At 39.5% G+C, this 19,831-nt stretch overlaps 1 protein-coding gene across 1 annotated transcript; it reads left to right on the top strand.

Moving 5' to 3' along the window:
- Nucleotides 1–1,058: 1,058 nt before the first annotated feature.
- Nucleotides 1,059–17,590, top strand: vapal (VAMP (vesicle-associated membrane protein)-associated protein A, like). Its single transcript, XM_034556126.1, has 6 exons — nt 1,059–1,261; nt 7,634–7,786; nt 11,751–11,854; nt 13,307–13,387; nt 16,044–16,223; nt 16,929–17,590. The coding sequence occupies exons 1-6, from the start codon at nt 1,087–1,089 to the stop codon at nt 17,088–17,090; spliced, it is 855 nt and encodes a 284-aa protein (XP_034412017.1). The 5' UTR covers nt 1,059–1,086; the 3' UTR covers nt 17,091–17,590.
- The last annotated feature ends 2,241 nt before the right edge of the window (nt 17,591–19,831 follow it).

The raw sequence follows: 19,831 nt of genomic DNA, 5'->3' as shown, positions 1-19,831 counted from the left end.
TGTAAGGGATATTGAAATATAATTATACAATTTAAAATAATAAACTTTATTGATGCAGAATTGTTTTAACTAAGTAACAAAGTGCTTTACATGGTTGTTCCAGGATTAATTAACTCCAGTGCAATGAGAAATATAACATGTTAGAGCTTCATATGAAGACGATGTTCACCTCCCCGCCTGAAGGGGGTGCTGTTACATTGTTTTCCGTGTTTTGCTCTATTTCGTTGTAGGTGATTGGACGGAGGTATTTAAGACCGAACCTGTGGAGGCCGGAGCCCTCTCTTGTTTCTCCAACTTCGCTCATCCTTGGGGGTGGGGTGGGGTCGGGTGTTGAGCAGTCTGTGTAGTAGGGGTGGGAAACCCTTTTTGTTTTCTTTTGTTTACTGGTAGGGAGATGGGTAAGATACCTGTACTTTATTTCGTTACTTTGAAAGTGAGAATACTTACAAAGATTATTTAGGCTCACCCTGATGATTATTTGCTACAACCATCACAATAAATACATATTTTGGACTGTATCACCTCAGCATTGGTCCTTATTTGGAAGGTGGGGAGAAGGGGAGGCGCATCGTTATGCTGTGCTCAGGTTTCCCCTGGACGTGGCGTAACACATCATACACTGATTTATTTAATGGTATGTATTAATTTAAATAAAAACAATAGTATCCGACATTCTTATCAAATTATTTGAAACTCTTAAATATAGATATTGGCTGAAATCTATATGTACATTTTAGTAATTCAAACAGGAGTGGCACTCCTGAAAGATGGGAAATGAGTAAGGATATATGTGGTTTTAAGTGAAGGAAGTCCTTTAAAGCGAAAGGAGAAAACTAATAAACCCATCTGCATTTTCTTGAGCACAGTGCGGAAATAAACCACAAACATCGACGATGTAACTAAATCACATGTAAAGGGGTGAATCAAGGATGCGTTTTTTATTTATTAAAGTACTATTTTCTTCTCCGTGTCTGCGTGTGTCCGCAGTATAACTAGATAAACGTACCATAATCACATCAGTTCAGTTACTGAGCCACGAGGGCGCGCAACAGGGTTGTGCACTCGCGCGTTCAAGTTTTTACCCACATGCTCGTTCGCAGAGCTCAGTCAGTGTTTGACTCAGTAGTGGCAGCAGGGGATCTAGGATTTCCACTTGTCAGTTATTCCCCGATACCGAAATCAAGTGCATTCCCAACGGCTAAAATGTCAAAGTTGGATCAGATCCTTGTCCTCGACCCTCCCTGCGACCTCAAATTCAAAGGTAGGTGAATCGACATGTCTTGACGTGTCAAATGTCCGGCGAGTAGTGGTGGAGGAATACATACCTGACTGAAACGATTTCACGTTCTCTCGAGCGAGCTAGCTAGCGTCCACCGCCATTTTAAGTTAGCCGGGGACCAGACGGCCCGCTGCATCCTCGCGCTGTAGTGACGCGGGTGGCCGGCGAGGCGAGTCTTTTGGCCCGATGGACGTTCACGACCAGCACACGTGAACTGACAACACCGTGCGAAGAAGTGAAAGGACGCGGGGCAACTTGTAATTGTTAAACGGGAAGGAAGTGGGCACCGTGTCTGTCTTTAGTAGCTACACGAGCTACTGACGTTATGCTGCTGCTAGTGGTGTTAGCGACGCTGGTGTTTCCTTCTGGACTCAGCCTCTTGCTACTCATAACTCCGACGTAATATGGAAGGGAATTAACTTTTTTTCAAGCGACACGTGTAAGCGTCCAACCCGACACGGCTCGGTCCGACACGTTGTCACGTCAAACTGTGAAAGTAACTGACAGTTTGAATGACAAACTTGACTCACTAAGGTTAACAACCGACAGACAGTTTTCAGCAACATGTTAGCTAACGTTATTTCGTTTCCTCCTCACTCACAGCCATGCAATGACACTATATATGCTCTGTGTGAGTGTTATTCCAACTCATTCACAGGAAACCAAAGTAGCCCGCACGTTAGAGTACCACTGATTGCTCGCCTGGCGTCGATAACGTCCAATGATGTGTCACTGAACTGTTGGCTAATCGGAGCTGGGCAGATCGCTCATGCAAAAGTTGACATCTAGCTCGCTGCATTCTTTGCAGCTCTCTAACAACAAACCGCCTTATTTTGTCGTTTTTAGACACGTCCACCTTTTCTCTTCGCTCCAGAGGAGTATTTTTAAGTCTGTCATTTGTATGATTTCAACTGTTTCTCTTGTTATGAAGTGGCCATGACAGGTGATCGAGATTACTGCTAACAGTGAAACTCTATTGTGCAGTAGTTAGAAGTTTCAGTGTAACTAGTCTGACAAGGTTATGGTGTTTTTAAAACAATCCCAGGCCAGCATCCCTTCACCATTATTTGTTTAGCCCAGAATTATTTCCTTCTCACTTCTTGTGTTCATCCCAGCCGATGCACACATCTGCTCCAGGCATGATTGTCAGTGTGATTTTATTGTTGCTGAATATTCAACTTTAGTAGAACCGTAAATTGTTCGTCCCTTTTTCTTGGTTATACTATGCTGTCAGTAAGGACTTGGTGTGAGTGGATACTGTTTGTAGCCTTAACATGACAGGATTGATGGAAAGGTCACCAGTTCAAATACCAGACCCGCAGGATAGCTGTTGGGTGGAGGAAAGTCAAAGATGTTTTTGGTGATAAGGTGTCCTATGGGGAACTAATTGTTCCAGTCTTTGTACACTGTTATACAACGCAGATCCTACACCTGATGATACCACAGCCTGAGAGGGTGCAAGAAAGCCTCATGTTGATCCCAAAACTCGTAATCTTTCGCTGTACTTTATTAAAGTGGTCAACTTTCTTTAAAATAAAAATCAGGATGGTGATCTGGGACTGCTTTATCAGGTGCAGGACTTTTGGTGGTGAATAGAGCTGGTCAGTCAATTAACTTACTAAATGATACAGCATAAGATAAACATAGCTCATTTTAAGGTTAAAATTATTTGGTTAAAAGGAAACGGTATTGACTTTAAACTTGATCAGCTAGTCTGACTCGCATTAATTTTGAGCAACAGGTTGGTGGTGTATACCTAAATAAATGTTTGTCCTCAGCTGAACCTGACATTGATATTTCATTTAGTCTGATGGCAGAGACATGGTCTGTCAAAATCTGATAATAGAGTTTACCTCATAATTGTATATGCTTGAGGTAGTAGACTGTTGCATATAGTTTTTTTGATTAGTCACTTAGTTTACGTTTTCTGTTATCGGGACAGGTTACACTTTTAACCTGTGTGCTGGAATGGATGCAAGGCAAAACAATTAAGTTATCACAAAGCTGATAATCATGAATTGATAATCATTTATTGACCAGTTTTCTATTATATTGCACCAAGAACACAATGTGTGTAATCTAACTAATGAGGAACACAATGTTTTGGTATTTCTGCTTAGTATTAGGATAACTAACAAGCTGACTTACAGTTACACTCTTGCTGTATCTGCCCTCGTACAGTTTGAATAGTTCTCTTAACCGATTGTTTATGCATACTTGAGTCCAAATACAATGTTATGAAAATAGGTAATGCACCTCGACCCAGTTTGTTTCCCCATGGGTTTAAATTAAATGTTAGATCGGTCTAATCTAACCCAAATCACTACATTTGAAAGAGAAAGTATGACTCAGTTTAGAAGGTTTTTTAGAAAATCCACGGGTTTCTATTCTGCCTTTGAAAAACAATATGAGGAGAAGGAAGATGACCACAGATCCTTTACTGTCACAGAGGCTGTGCTAAATTTGTCTGCATGTATCTGAGAGCTGGTCTGTTTTAGAGCCTCTGCTGGGATTCCTCCAGCAAGCTGGAGGGGGCAGCCCTCCTTTCCTTGGCTGGTATATTTAGAATAGGATGGGACTGGCCTGGGGGACCCAAACTCGGCATACATGCAACAAGATGAGAGAGATGGTGCTAACGCTGCTTGAACAAAGGTGCCATCTCAGAGTTAGGCAATGGAGGCAGGGTATGTGGGTGTATATCTGATGTGCATATCTGCTTTCTTGTGTTCTATCTGTTTCAGTACTGATATAGTAATGCCTACACCTAGTGCTGGCCGGTAAAACAAAAAAATCTGTATCGCGGTATTTTTTAAAGATTCTTTCACGATATACCATATAGTACAAATAAATAAGTTTGCTATGTCGACAACTTTCTTTTTAAAACTAAATATTTTAAGATTTTTGTATAAACACTATAAAGTGACCACAGGTATGTTGTTGTAGAAACAAGGGTGACTGTGTTAGTGTTGTTGGCATAATGTTAGGATAGAAGTTTGGAAGTATTTTCGCCCTGGCAAGACATACCTCGAATCCAGTGTTTTAATCAATGATCTGAAACGGTCTTTTTCAATTGTAGTGGGACCATGACTTTGCATTGGTGGTGGGTTATGCGTTCATAATGTCGCTTACCACCGCTTGCTTTCCTGTCCTAAGCAGTGCTACGGGGAAATGCCTTTACGAGTGATGTCCGACTCTTTGGCCTCGCTGTTTCACCGGGGCTACTGACGGCCTTGAATCCGACGCCCGTAATCGCACTCTTGGTAATCTATCAATTTTTGTCCTGAGGTGACAGAGGTTGTTGGTTTTAGCCTCACAGGTAACACAGCACTGACAAACTTTTAACAGACACAGCTCCTCTTGTGGTTCATCCAGTGCATCTCCGGTGTCTCTCTCTCTCTCTCTCTCTCTCTCTCTCTCTCTCTCTCTCTCTCCCTCCATACTCCATCTCTCTTTTCGGTTCTTAAATGCGTAGTACCGACGGAGCCTCTCCGAGCTGTTAACAGATTGTTATGCCAGATTGCAGCTATAACGTTACCCAGGATGCCGTTTGGGAGTGTGAATTTGTAAATGTACAATTATTAGATTTACAAATTGTGGTTTTGATGTGTCATCGTATTTTACCGTGTTAAAGAGTTAGATGTGGGTTATTAATTGTTGTGTAAGTTATTTAAATGAAGGATACGCCGTTAAGAGGGTTCTCTGCTCAATGCACTCTTAGCTCTCCCAAACCGTAGCGCTCTTCATGGCTATTCTCGGTCCAAGTACAAATTGATATCATAAGGGAAATCAAAACCGCCTGAATTGGTATGCACCAGCTCACAGTACCACATCGTGTGGAGATTTATCTCGGTCGACCTCAAATTCTTTCCTTCAGAAATTACACAGCTGTTTTAGGTCTGCATGTATTCTTTGTGTCTGTGTGACAGAAAAGGGTTACATCAATAAATTGATGCTTCTCTTGGCCCGCCAGCTAGTAAAGGATATTAGGAAGGCTTCAGGCATGTGCAAAGTCAAGAGGAATGGTTTCTAAGCTGTAATTATCATGCCTGCCATGTACTTTTGAACTGTTCAAAGTCACTTGCCTTCATTCCTCACTCATTCAAAACATGCAAAAGATCACTATTTCAACTTAAACTCCAGACTTGGACACTCCTGACTCAGTAGGGGTGGGATGAGAATGGATAAAACGGTGTATCTTGACAAACAATGTTTGTGGTAATTAAAAAAGTGTATATTGGTACCAACCACCTTTTGTTTCAATAACCTGGTATGGCCACAACAGGAAGCATTCCATATGTTCTGCCTCTAGCTTAAAAAAGGTTATACAGGAAAAACTAACATGATGGAAGAGAGATTATGCATAGATGTGAAAAAATAGGTTTTTCAGGTTTGTAGGAATGCCTTTGACGCACTTGTGTTAAACAACGCCCCAGTCATGACTATAACTCTATAAGTTAGCTTTAGCTGGGTGGAGCCACTCCAATCTGGTCATGCATTGCTTCTTATCTCTGTGAGCACTGGGTGTGAACGAAGCTGAATGAGGACTTTGTGCACTCCTGAGCAACCAAGCTGTTAACATTAAAAAAAAAAAAAGTTTTTATCTTGGGAATTTTCTATGTTTTTACGCATGAAAACAATGCAAAGGAGTCCAAAGTCACAATCAAATAATGAATCGGTTGATCCTGAAGAAAACGTCATGTATTAAAACCTTTCTTATAACTAGTCCTGTTGGCACAAGAGACAATTAATGTTGATTTTAGTGAAATGGGATTTAGTTGTTTTTTTAAGTATTGTTAGTTATATTTGTTTCCAAAGTTTTCTGAAGTTGAATATCACATGCCATGGCTAAGTTATGTTTGATACTAAGAATATGATCACAAATACTGATAAATTATATAAAAAATCGGTTGAGCGCCAATTTTTGTCATCTTTCTTTTGTAAAGTACAAGATGGGAAAAGCTTGACGGCTTGTGTTGTCTTACCGGGGGAAATACAATACAATTCACATGGAGAAAGAAATCCTGCTTGACTTTCTGTGTTAGTCCTGACTGAACGGGACCGAGTGTTCTGTGCTACCGGGTGAGCAGTGTGAAGGTTAGCGTGTAAAGACACAATGGCAGCACAACCAACCACCAGAAGAAGAAGGAAAAAACTTTTCCAGCAGCTGTGTATCTGACTGAGATTTGTTGCTCTTACTGACTGAAGGGTAAGAGGTGAATTAATCCTGAAGAGAAAGAAGTTCTCAAATATTGTTTAATATTCCTCACTGACGCTTTGACGCCCCAAAAGTGGGATTAAAGACGGCTCGGGATCGCTCGCTCAGTCAGTCAGTGACAAACTTTAGGGAGACAAAACCAGATGACAGTTTTGGCAGCCATGCTGATTAGGATGCAGCATTGGTGTAATGCCTTTTACACATTTTAAGAAATCCACCATGTGCAACACTTTGTTTTCCATGACTGCACCTATAAGATTTAGAGGTGGAATAGAATTTGACTCCCACCTTGTTATTTTGTATGCAGGATATACACTGATCATGGGACACATTCCTTTCAAGTCTCTGAGGCTAATTGTAAGATTGTTTTACTTTAAAAAAAAAAAACAACAACTTGGCATCCGTTTTTTGTTTTCGACTTTAAAGGTGGCGCTGACCCTGGTTAGGGACCTAATTTAAAGCAAGCTCTGTCACAAGATGGAGAGCTAATTATTCTCCTGATGAATGACCTGAGTTCACCTTTTCTTGGAGCTCCTGATCTTCATGGATGTCTCATGCTAAGCTTTCGTTTTACTCCTCTATCAGTACTGATAGAGGGGTTAAAACTACCTACAAATGAAAGATTAGCATGTTAATCAATTATTGTGATATTCAGTTTGTATGTATTAATAATGTGAGTTCAATTCTTGCTAGTGTTCTTCATCTATCCCCTTTTTTAAAGAATTACGGAAAAACTCCTGTATTCCAGCTTCAAGCCAATGAAGTCGCTATTCAATTAGTCCTCTTAATAATATCGGCCTAATTGAGTTGGACCGTGGCGGTATTTTTCACCTGATCCTTCTAAAGTTCTTTGGCACAAACATACTGTCGGGCCTATCTGCCTTTCAGGGATATTGAATTTAATCTTTCTACAGTTTCCCTATAAATATACAATATATTTACCTACCATTTTAAAGGCCCGGGGAATATCTGTTGCCATTTCAATTTTAATGCAGCAGTAGTTTTTCAAAAAGAAAAGTTTTGTCTAGCTTTATTTTCCATTTTACAGTTGGGCGGTGGTGGTATGCCAACAGGAGAAGATTGTACTCCATAATACAGAAGTAATAATGCACTTGCCTTTGTCTTTCTTTGTCCATCAGGTCCTTTCACAGATGTAGTCACCACCAACCTCAAACTGAGGAACCCTTCCGACAGAAAAGTGTGTTTCAAAGTGAAGACAACTGCGCCGCGTAGATACTGTGTACGGCCAAACAGCGGCGTCATCGATCCCGGAGCAACTGTCATTATCTCTGGTATGTTTAAAATTATTTGTTATAATTATTAGTCTTTATTCACTTTTTAAATTCAGTGACCAAACTTTCCTTTAGCCCCTTGACATGTTGTTAATAGAGCGCTACAGGGCTGATGTGTTTTTGTAAGCCAGCCCGGATTGTTTGCATAGCACCAGTTCCTTCAACAACAAGACCATGAGATAAATAAATTTTTAGAACAGCAAAGTCATTTTATATATATATACTTAATAATATCTGGAAACCAATCTAAAACGTAAATACAAGAATCACATTTCTTAGTGAAGTTTAGAAAACAGAAGTTAGTCAGTATTATTCCCTCCTTTTGTCTTATGTCCTCCTCCCTCAGCTGATGTGTATCACTGCCTCCAGGTACCGCTAGTAGAGAGAGGAGGGTCTCGAGCCAGCAGTTCACACAAATTTGAAGATATGTGGTAAACTAGGCCTAAAACAGTTGACAACATACAGACAGCTTTTGGGCCAGCTGCCACCTTTATATAGGTTTTTGTAGTGAAATGTGGAGGTATCATATGGATAACGTCTCTATTTTTTTACTTCATTTTGTGGGTTTTTTTCGTTGATGGGTGTCAGGCTATCGAGGGCAAGATTATACAAAACTAACATTCCTAGTCCAAATACCTAGTATGCCAAAAATACCAGCATATCCTGCTACAGTTGGACGCATCTTGCAGTATGCAATCCAGCATGCTTTTCTGGCTACTTTGACCCACAATCCTCTGCTCAGTGGATACAAGTGTGTCATAACATAGTAGTATGTCCCATGTACATACTACTACGGATGTACTACTTACCTACTTATTATCTCTGCACTCTCCTTTCCTTTCTTATGTTTATTTTTGATAACCTGTTCCTGTACTTAATACTGTAAATACTAAATACTGCATACACTTTACCACTATGTACAGTGTCTTTTGTACAGTGTTTTTTAAAAATATATTTTTCATATTTCTATTATTATTATTATAGTGTGTTTGTTTTGTACCTCTGTTGACTCGGAGAACCCTGCAAAAATAATTCCAATGTGTCTAGACTGCTGGTCTAGGCACAGATGGCAAATAAAAAACCTTGAACCTTGAATTGAATGCATACTTTGCACGGGCAGCTGCAGTATGTACCAAAAATAAAAAGTATGCAATTTTGAACACTGTAAACCATGCACAATTTGTTCACCGGTCAACAAGGTCACATGTTAAGTTGAAGCTGAGGTGTTAAAGTCCCTAGCTGTGATGTGTAGTCCACACAGTCTCCATTCCACTATGTGATGTAGTGTACATATTGAATTTAGACAGAAACTGACTTGTACGCCAGTTGTAGAGTAGGGATGTAACCATAAATTGAAACTTTCATGGACAAATATAAACACTTAACTTTTTTTTAGATTCACTTGGTCAGTTAAATAGTGATTACTGATATCCAGTATTTTAGTGTTTAAAAATATACATTTATGGAACCCAAAGCTTAGGAATAAGATGCTGCATAATGTATTATGCACATTTTCAAGAAGGAGATACTGCCGGGTAAGATAGCTTCCAAGTCTTATAAATATATTAACTTTATTTCAGACACAAGTCTGTGTAAAAAAACCAAACAGAAGATCAAATCGATACAATACGAGGACACCAAGACACAGGTATAATCATTGCGGTTCAAAAGTCACTCCTGGTTAAAAGACAAACATTTGTTCCAATGTTTCCATAATAATTGACGTGATGGGAATTTTCTGTCTATCTTTTTGCTATAATGCAATGATGGTACTCAGGTGGGCCAGGTGGCGTGGAGCCAGCAGGACCGGACACACCGCTGCCGTTTAGTGATTACGCAGCTGCTGCTTTGAAAACATATTACCATTGTACATTATAAGGGACATTAATTCAATCCACCTCCAAGGAGCAGCCATGCATTAGTGCTACACAGGAGGGATTGTTTATTATTAAAATGTTGAATGGTGGTCAATGACATTGGAGATTTACTGTTTATACACTGGATTAAATTGGTAAAAATAAACATAATCTTCAAATTGGTTAGGACTTGATGGAATTAACTAATAAGAAAACCCGCAACATGAGGGTGATCAGATGTCAGACTTAATAATGTGGGAGGAATGTACTAACTTGTGATTAAATGAAGAACATTGTTAATTTCTGGTTTGCTGAAGTAAACATCCAGTTCGTTTAGAACATTCGATTTTTAACATTTATGGCCTTCATCAGTGCATGAACAAAATTGAAGTCATGTAATTTGTATACAGGACTTGACAGGTAATTGGAAGAGTTAAAGGATCACATTGTAATTTACCTCTTTGAAGTTCCTTTTGGCAATTACTAATAAAAGGTGAAATGTCAAATATCATGTAACTTAAACATATTCACTGAGGTTACGGGTTCTGTTATAAACCGTTGTTTTAAAACGGAGTTCAGAGGAAGCATTGAAACTCAAATCATCTTCATTAATTCATAAATATGATTGTGTTGAAATCGACTAAATCACTCACCAGGACGGAAGCAAGCACTCACACCTTGATCCAAAATAAACCAAATGAACTGTTCTTACTATGAATGCGGCGTTGCACTACGAGCAAAATACAGCAACAGGCTACAAGTCATTTTTAGTTGAAATCAAAGACACAAAGCTACAAACGGATGCCACTTGTCGCTACGTGACGATCTACAAATCAAAACTTGAGCTGGTCTCGGCTCTTTTCAGTGTTCCAATGACGTGTTGAAGAGTCGCTCAATCGTGTGTTTTTGTTTCAGCTATTTCTGTACAAAAACCTCTTCAGCCAATTCCCACTGTTATTTAATTACATAACTATGTCAACGAGAGCTTGAGCAACACTTCAGCGACAATGTAGCTGGCCACGCTTGGCAGCTTAGTTGCTTTTGTTGCTCGCAGTGTGAACATGGCACTAGAAAAAGTTTCACACAACTGAATGAATTCAATTGTAAGGCGGATGAGATGAAATCAAAATTCTATGAAAGAAATTACCATCCATATAGACAATGCCTCACCTCATCTTTTTCACCCCAGATGACTTTGCATCCCTGTAATCAACAAACACTGGCACATCCTAAGTGACCTGAAGTAACCCTTCCGTGATGTGCTTTGTTTATAACGTTATAAAAATAATAAAAGGGGTGTTCGTTTGTGACTATTATCTTGTTGAACAAAATTTCGTATCATAACGGTTCGTTTGCCACTGGAAAATCCCATTGGCATTTTGTCGAGGAAACCTGTGCGATGCTAATTTCCGTGTTGGTCCGACAACAATAAGTTATCCCTGCAGCTCTCCGTACGATGCAATAAGGCTCTCAAGCGCTTTCAAATATTTGTTTTCCTGTAGATCAACTTCTCACATTTAATGTTTTCGCTGCTGAGTACATATTTAGGCATGATTTACTCATTCCTCCATGTTTTTTTGGAGGAAGTAACATCAATTTGCATTTTCTTTCTTAATAACTAATCAGTTAGTTAATGGTCAGGCAATCAAAGCAAATTAACCCAAAACTGACCTTCATCCGGCACATTCCAACACATCCCGAATATCTCTGTCCTCTGAGAAGTCAAGAATAAAAATGTGATTTTAAATAGTATAAAGTCATAATAATTCCTGCCCCATAGTTTTGGTTTTCCACCACTAATGAAGCGGACTAACAGAAAACACTTTTAATCCATCATAAATCTCAGCATCATGTGGCTGATTGTACATGCACATGTTAACTTCACCACCTCGAATAAAGCGTAGCTCAGAGCTGATTCTCCAAGCTGTTCAGAATCACACACAGAACACAGAGCGACAGATCGGTTTCGTTGAATACCTTTTCGGGTATTCAACGTTGTCACTAAGAATGTATATCTGGGATTTATTATGCTGATTATTTCTATCATATTTTTTCTGTCAAGATGTCTTTGCTCAAATGTTTTAACATTGTTCATCTTTCATTTACAGTCATGCTGCAGCCCTTTGATTATGACCCGAATGAGAAAAGTAAACACAAATTCATGGTGCAGACGATTTTTGCCCCGTCAACTGTTTCTGACATGGATTCATTGGTGAGTCATTTTTATTTACTTTTTAGCAAAGATGCTGTTTACTATAGTAAATCACCTACTTTTCACTGTTGTGTCACTCGCCATTTAAATGTTTGGAAATCCACCAACCTTCAGTAATAAGGTGCATTGAAGTTTGAGCGTGACACTAATCCCATGCTGGTGTCACTATATCATTACTTACTCTACAGCTCGCACTCACAAAAATAAGCAACCAAAGCAGTCGCGATGTAACAATTGTCCAAACTGAAGACTCATCGGAAGTCAAATGATTTTTCCTCCCCATGAATCCAAAAATGTGTTTAGTGTCCTGTTGCAAGAAGTCACTGTTCACCGTTGCTCACAGTTGACTAGGTCCTCTTGTAACCAAGGCAGCTGAGTTGTCTACACCAACAGTAAAATGGGATAGAACACAAATAAGCGTGAATCTCTCAAAATAATAGTAAAACAGACAGATGTTTAAACTACATTGTTTACCCTTTATTTAACCCACATTTCAATTGTATTTGTGTGCTTTTCTTTTAATAATCTTTAATTCTTGTTTAAGATCAATACAGATTACAGTGGGGTTTCTGTTTATTAAAAATCCTATCTATACATTAGAACGTAGTGTTAAAGGACACTCCTACATCCTAAATATTCTATAGGACAAACTGAAAATTAAAAAGAAAAAACGGGAAGAAAATGATAGATATTCGACCAGTAGTCCCAGTCTAATTTATATCAGATTTCTTCAGGGGGAAAAGCTGAATTTGGTCATCAATTATGTAATTATTGAGTAATTGGCATTCTGCTGATTTCCTAGGTAAAGCTCTCTGCTCTTGGATAAGGTTAAAACGTGTAGATGCTTCCTCAGGTGTCCACCAGAGGACAGCAAAGGCATGCACAGTCAGTCAAACATTCACATACCTTGAAGTCATGTTCATGAACTGACTTGTCACAAATAATAAGCAGAATCCAGGAAGTGTAGCGGAACAAAGGTCTCACTGGTTCTGATAAGTAAACTGGAATCTAATGAGGTTTCTGCTTCATCAGCTAAATTGTTCCATGGCATTACTCAACTGTTATACTCTTCACTTATGACAGATTATTTCTTGAACTTAATCTTAACTTAAGCAATTCTCAGCTTTATGAGCAGTTTTACTCCAAACAGCTTTTGTTATACAGTATAAAATCAGTTGAGGAGTTGACATGATGGAAATGTGTCCCTCTAAAATGACAGACTTCAAACTACTGGACAAAGGTACACCTGTGACAGTATTTGTGGTAAAATGACACAAGGGGGTCATAACTGTTTTTTAAATGAAGCTGTGCATGTTTTGTCTAATATCCATAGATTCAAGTCTGCACTGCATGTGAATAGTATGATGTAGGTTGAAGTGTGTGAGTGGATATAATCCAGTTGTTAGCAGCTCAAGTTGATGAATAACATGCCCATTTCTTCATCTCCACCAGTGGAAAGATGCAAAACCCGATGATCTCATGGATTCCAAGCTGAGATGTGTCTTTGAGCTGCCGTCAGAAAACGATAAAGTGGTAAGAGATGCAGCCTCACATTAAAACGACTTATCTCCTCATAGTTCATATGAAAAAACTGAAGTCAGATTTTTTTCTCCTTCAAAAAATCCTTCAATTTCCAGAATACCATCGCTTTTCATGAAGGCAAAAAACATTGAAAACAATGTACAGCAATAAGCTCAAATGATATATTCTAATAACTATTGCGATACCTTGCTAGTATCGGTATCTCGTGGAAGACTAGTATGAAGTTAGCAGTAACATTGTAGCTGTGAACAGCAGTGTGTGTGTACAGTTTATTTGTAGGTATATAAATACTCCATCTCCTCAAGACCAAAGCAATGTTTCCGTGTCTTGCTTGCCACCTTTCGATTAAAGTGAAGGTTATTGGCCCCAAAGTTAGCGACAACTCACTTATGTCTTTTCATTTGTATTTGTCTAATGACTAAATAATTATTAACCTCCCAGTTTTACACGTAATAAAACATTGGTGGTTTATTTCCCAAACCTCATAGAGAAAAATACTTAATAGTGTTGTGCAATATCATACATCAGTGTTTCCCACAGGGTTTTATGAGACCGTGGTGAGTGGGCCTCGGACCCTTGACGAGGGGCCGGGATCAAGTTCTTCTGGAAGAAAATCTTGTATATTTAAGTTAAATACATTAATCTTTGAAAGCAAAACAAAGAGGGACATTTAAGACTCAATACCTCAACATCGCTCTCAATATGACCTGAGTGGGGGTGTTGTATTAGACTGAATTACATTAAATGCATTTCTAATGTTTTTTTCCAATCCCTATAGTGACACATGGGATGCAGCAACTCCTCAAACTTGGCATCAACATTTACCACAGAGTTGAATCAACACCTCTAACGGTGTCAACAAAAACAGAACGTCGTAATAAACTGGTGACTCTCTGAACACTGGGAGCCTGTATTAATGAGCTCTCAGTGTAATCAGAATTTAGATAAGCAGTGCTACTGAACAGGTCCTCACAGTTCAGGTGAAAATGCCACCAAGGCCAGCCAGATTTAGCTTACGTTAAGAGGCTCAACAGTGTGGGTATGTGGGCTGCTGAGTCAACGCGGTACCGTTGACATCGCTCCTTCCAGGCCAGCTTTCACCACAAAGGTTTTATGCCCCCAAAAAAAGAAGAAACCCAGCAGGTCCACATTGTTTGGTTTTAGACAGGAGCGATGGGATGTTACATGACCACCACTCCTATTGGAAGCAGAACATGTTGCTTGAATGCAGAGAAATTCTCGTGCTAGTGTTTTTTCCCCGTCATTAATTTCTGACACTCCCACCTTCTTTCTTCTCAATGGTCTACACAGCTTCTCTACGCTGTACCTCGAGATTAATTGTGGTTTATGCTGGTGGTTGAAGGAGGGAGCTCTGATGCTTTTAACGATTTGCTCATCTTCGGCGAGTACTGACGTGTTTCGAAGATGCAGAGCAGGCTTCAGTTAAGATATCCCGACGTTCCAGGACCTCCAGATCCGACCGTGAGGGCAGTAGTTGTAGTACTTTGCGGCCTGTAGAGGGAACCTTAGACAACCCCATCATGTGGGACAGTCTGTCACCATGGCTATGCTCTTGAAGGTTTAGTGCTTTCTGTGCCCCCTATAGGCCACTCTTTTTTTGGCTATAAGAGAAGTGCCTAACAATATTCTTGCATATCCCAGAATGCCTCTTTCAAGCCCAGGCCTCTGTTCTCTCTGGTGTGGTCCTTGGAGAAATATGATGTTTGCAAGCAGCAGCTTTTCAGTTCAAAGGCTGACGGCTAAGACGCCCTGCTTCATCACAGGTCTTTAGTAGTTGAATAGAAATCCACCAGAGTCATTTCCACTTGAACCTCTTTGTGTTTGGACCAATTTGTCTTGTTGTCACACGATGTGGCTGCTTTGAATTTGCCAGTTTTCCTCAGAGCCTGAATCCAAAATATCGCCATCTAGTAGAGGTTGTGTGTTTTTTTTTTTTTTTTTTTGGGCCACCAGTCTAGCGTCGGCCTCCTCCTTGGCATCCATTTTCACCTTGGCACACTGAATAGCCATGTAAACCATACGCTGTGGCTGCACACGCTTCACTTCATAAACAGAGATTGGTCATCTCTTTATTATGGGCGTAGATAATGAGCAGCAAGGATTAATTGGGAATGGTCATGTTCGCACATGCTTGTTTTTATTTCATTAGATCCCACCCTTTTGCGGTTATACAATCGCTGCTGACATTTCTATTCAATAATTCTAGGTACCTCCAAAGGTAGAGCTGCCCAATAAATCCGTTTAGTATTTTATACAAAGAAGACCTGGGCCTTGATGGACATTTATATAAATGTTTGCCTCAGATTATGGTACAATGGATAATAACATCATATCCTGTCTGTGTAATGATCGTCAACCCTCGTCTATCGTTACTACAGTTGTTGCATGTCCATTACGAACCCCTTAATATCCTCATGCCGTCATGTTGTCTGTGCCATAAAACAAAGCCACATCAAAGGTGACTTCTGGAGGGATGCATTTCCTCTCTGGTCTCTTTGATCCGGCGCCATGAGCTCCTGGGCCTCTGAGAGGGCTGCCTCTCCTTGTAGGGGCGAACCTCCCTACTTAGCTCAAGACATGGAGGATTTCACTTCAGTTGTTCTCTCTCCCTCTACTTGTTGGGCAGAATGACGTTGAGGCGACCAAAGCAGCCCCCGTGATGAACTCTGCGAAGACCGACTCATCAGCAGCCACGGTGCCTGCATCTGCCTCAGTGGACGATACAGAGATGAAGAAAGTGCTGGAGAAGTGCAAGAGGCTGCAAGCTGAGATGAGCAAGCTGGTGGATGAGAACCGGCAATTAAAGGTCAGATCTGGTGTTAAGTGACATTCATAACGAAACATTCTGGTCTTATAGGCCTTTATCACAAGCAGCCATTTTGACTCGCCATCGTAGGAAAAGCATGTCGTGGTGATATGAATATCATTGACCATGGCTCTGTTCTTTTTAAGCGTTGTAGTGAGTGACAGTGAGCACGCATGCACGACACCAGGAACCTGAAATTACATTCAGCGAAGTGTAATTCAGCCGTCATTAATACTATTATTTAAACCTGTACTTTTCCTTCTGCGGAAAATGTGTTGTATGGTTTTCATTTTAATGTATTTTGCAAAGGATAATGAGACTAGAAGAGAACATAATAAACTTGTCATGAATCACAGTGTTCAGAGAACTGATGTAATGTTGCTCTTTAGAGGTTTAGCTCAAGCAGTAATCTCATAAAAATTTCCAGCTCCACCTCTTGGACAAAATCGCCATGACCTCACCCAAACATTCTTGTATTTAGTCTTTAATTCTTGCTATTAAAGAGGTCAGAGCCAGGTCAGCTAACACACAACCCTGCCCAGAGCATCACTACTTGGTAGGCTTTGTGTGTGAACCACATCAGATGTCTGTTACTTCACCACTAGTTCATAGATGAAAAGCTGTCAGAAGCCCTCTCTGAATGCATCCCCTGTATTCTACAGATCTGTTGACCGTTTTCTGCTCTGCCCTCTCCCTCTGTTACAGGATGATGGCATTAGGATGAGAAAGATGCCTCGCTCAGACCACATGACATCAAACTCAACTAGCCTCCTCGGCCGAGAAGCCAGCACTGCCTCCCTGCCCTCCCTCCTCGTCGTCATAGCAGCCATCTTCATCGGATTCTTCCTAGGGAAGTTCATCTTGTAGACTGGGAGATGCATGCCCCCCGCCCCCCTCACCCCCACCCGCCCCAGCTCCGGAATAAAACAGGCCTGGAAAAAACAAGAAGTCTTTGTGTTGACTTTGCCATATCATTGGTCGTGTGGCCTACAGTGAACACATCTGTACAGCATCATTCAAAGGCGTCGCCTTTTTACAATCTCACGCGGTTAGTACACACAGAGTTGAGAAAAGAAAGGCGACAAAAAAAGTGAATGTTCCCTTTTTTTTTGTGTTTTTTTGATGGCTGGATTATATACAGGTAATGTGGCAGGACAGTGAAAGTTGTAAACTATCAGGCGACATGGAAGATGCACCTAGAGTGAACCGTGGGCAAGAGGCTTTCAAAAGATCCATTTTTTTTCTCTCTCTCTCTGTTGTTTTTAATAGGAACTTTATGGAATGTTAGGTGTCTTGTAAATGTTTTTAATCCTTTTAAACAAAAAAAGGAAAGAACTTCCATAAAATGACCTTGCTACCTGTTGCTGGATTGCCTCTGAAGTAAATCTGTTCAGTTTGTAATTTCTACTTCTCGTCTTGGAATGTCCAGGTCCAGCTGGGGATGATATAGGTGCCTCCTTCTTGTACGTTTCTGTTCTTTCCTTTTCCTCACAACACCAATGCAGACTTTATTATTATTATTATTATTATTATTATTATACAAATCATATATTCCTTCTGAGGCAAATATTGACTGAAATAAGGTCTCCATTCTTAAAATTCTGTCCCATGGTATTAAGCATTGAAGAAATAAAAATGAAACTATTATGGTTTTGATGGCTGTCTTTTCCTGTCTCCCCTTTTAATGATACACACTTAAATGTGAACTATTAGATGCCATAAAATGAGTGTATTGCGTTTTGTTTGCCGTATTTTATCTTCCGTATTTCCACCAACATTTTGTATTTGATGCTTTCTTTAGTACAAGAACGTGCAATATGTGAGCTAAATGCTTTACATTTTTAATTTCTACTCTTATTATTTTTTTGTCTTTCAGCGATTAGTTGGTTTCAGCTTGCACAAAGTATTTGTTTTTAGGGTTTTCTGCCATGGTAATTTGGCACATTATAGAATGCTGGATGGCTAAATCTGCGTTGGTCATTTGGCCCCAAACTTAATTCAAGTCAGCATGATGGCTAAAATCCTTCTTTACAAGATTCTTATTTTCCCCCAAAGTGAAACCTGCAATCATTAAATTAAAGCGTAATGTAGTATGATTCATACTTCTCCTGGAGGGAAAACGACGTTTGAGGTTTTTCTCAAAGCATGCAGACTATATGCCGATAGTGTGCCACGAGCTGAATGTTACATGATTGTAAATATGAGAAGCTGTGAATAGATGACCAGCTGTTGCATCTGAAAGTGAACATATGCTTAAAACTCTGTAGATTCACAACAAAACCCCAAAAATGTGCATATAGAAGACAGACATTTGCATAAACATTCTTTTCGGCAAATGTATAAAGACGCCTAAGGAGACGCCCTTAAACCGCTGTTTGCATGGTGGTCATTGGCCCCACTGCACAACCAGTTTCACCAACAGCACCAAATTCTATACTATGACTATTTTTCAACATGCTATCGTCATATTTCTTTTACGAAATACTATATAGCATGAATTCTTGGCATTTTTTCAACATCCTATACAATAACTGACATTTTCTCTACAATGACATCCTATAAACATTACTTTGTACAATTTCTTTTGATGTCCCACACCCTTATAGAATTCCATTTTTTCAACATACTATAATATTACTTTTTTTCACAATATGTTATATCATCTTGCACTATGACATCTGGAAAACTTGAGACATACCTACATCTTTTAATGACATGCTCTATGACTTAAGACTTTTCCCGGCATACAGTGTACCATGACTAATTATTTCCTCCATATTATACTATGACTTATTTACATATTTTTCAACATACTTTAATAGCACTTACATACTATATCATGTATTTTTATGACATTTAACATTCCTTTTTTATGACACTTTAATTACAGACTATTCTATGAATTGTTTTTACAAAGTATACCAAAAAATCAACACTTTAAAAATGTACTCGATAGGGTATCAAACCTTTTATTACACACACACCCCCACACACACACACTTATCCAGTTACAAAAAGAAGACATTTCTTGAAGTCCAAAACAGGTTCTTGAGTCTAGACCAGATTCTGCCTCAATGAGAAGGCTAAAAAAAACGTTTTTCCACTGCAGAAATAAAGTATGCCGTGTTGGCATGTGGGTTCCTTCTTTATTGAACACAGAATGGATGTTTTGGTATAGAAGAATGCTGGTAAACCCTCAAACATGATGACCTTAATGCCACAGAAGCCAGTTTGAATTTAAATCTAAAAATGATCCACATCTTTTTGTCTGTTATTTCAGATTCCCCAACAGAAGCCTTTTCAAGGATCTGGATATGCGTGGCTTTTATACAGTGCTTTGTGACCAGAATCTGTTCTTTTAGTTACATTAATGTCCAGTTATTCATGTTAGACCGTGGTTCTAAAATGTTGAAGGAATATTTACCACAAAAATACTTTAATTCGTGGTTAACCTCAGCCTTCTATATTTGTTGTTACAACAAACATAACTATAAAGCACAGTCTTATTTAAAACAGAGACAGTTGTTTTAATGTATGATCTATAAGACCAACATGTAACAAAAAACAGGCATATGTCTACGAATATGTATTTGGGTCCCTTTGCATCT

The sequence above is a fragment of the Cyclopterus lumpus genome, chromosome 17 (assembly GCF_009769545.1).
Source record: "Cyclopterus lumpus isolate fCycLum1 chromosome 17, fCycLum1.pri, whole genome shotgun sequence".
Classification (NCBI taxonomy): Eukaryota; Metazoa; Chordata; class Actinopteri; order Perciformes; family Cyclopteridae; genus Cyclopterus; species Cyclopterus lumpus.
The sequence above is the reverse complement of the archived record's forward strand: the minus strand, read 5'-3'. Positions and strand labels throughout refer to the sequence as shown.

Coding starts and splice junctions, on each gene's coding strand:
- vapal (XM_034556126.1), top strand. CDS start 1,087: ATGCTCGTTCGCAGAGCTCAGTCAGTGTTTGACTCAGTAGTGGCAGCA. Junction 7,787..11,750: donor AGCAACTGTCATTATCTCTG/GTATGTTTAAAA, acceptor TTTCATTTACAG/TCATGCTGCAGCCCTTTGAT. Junction 16,224..16,928: donor ATGAGAACCGGCAATTAAAG/GTCAGATCTGGT, acceptor CCTCTGTTACAG/GATGATGGCATTAGGATGAG.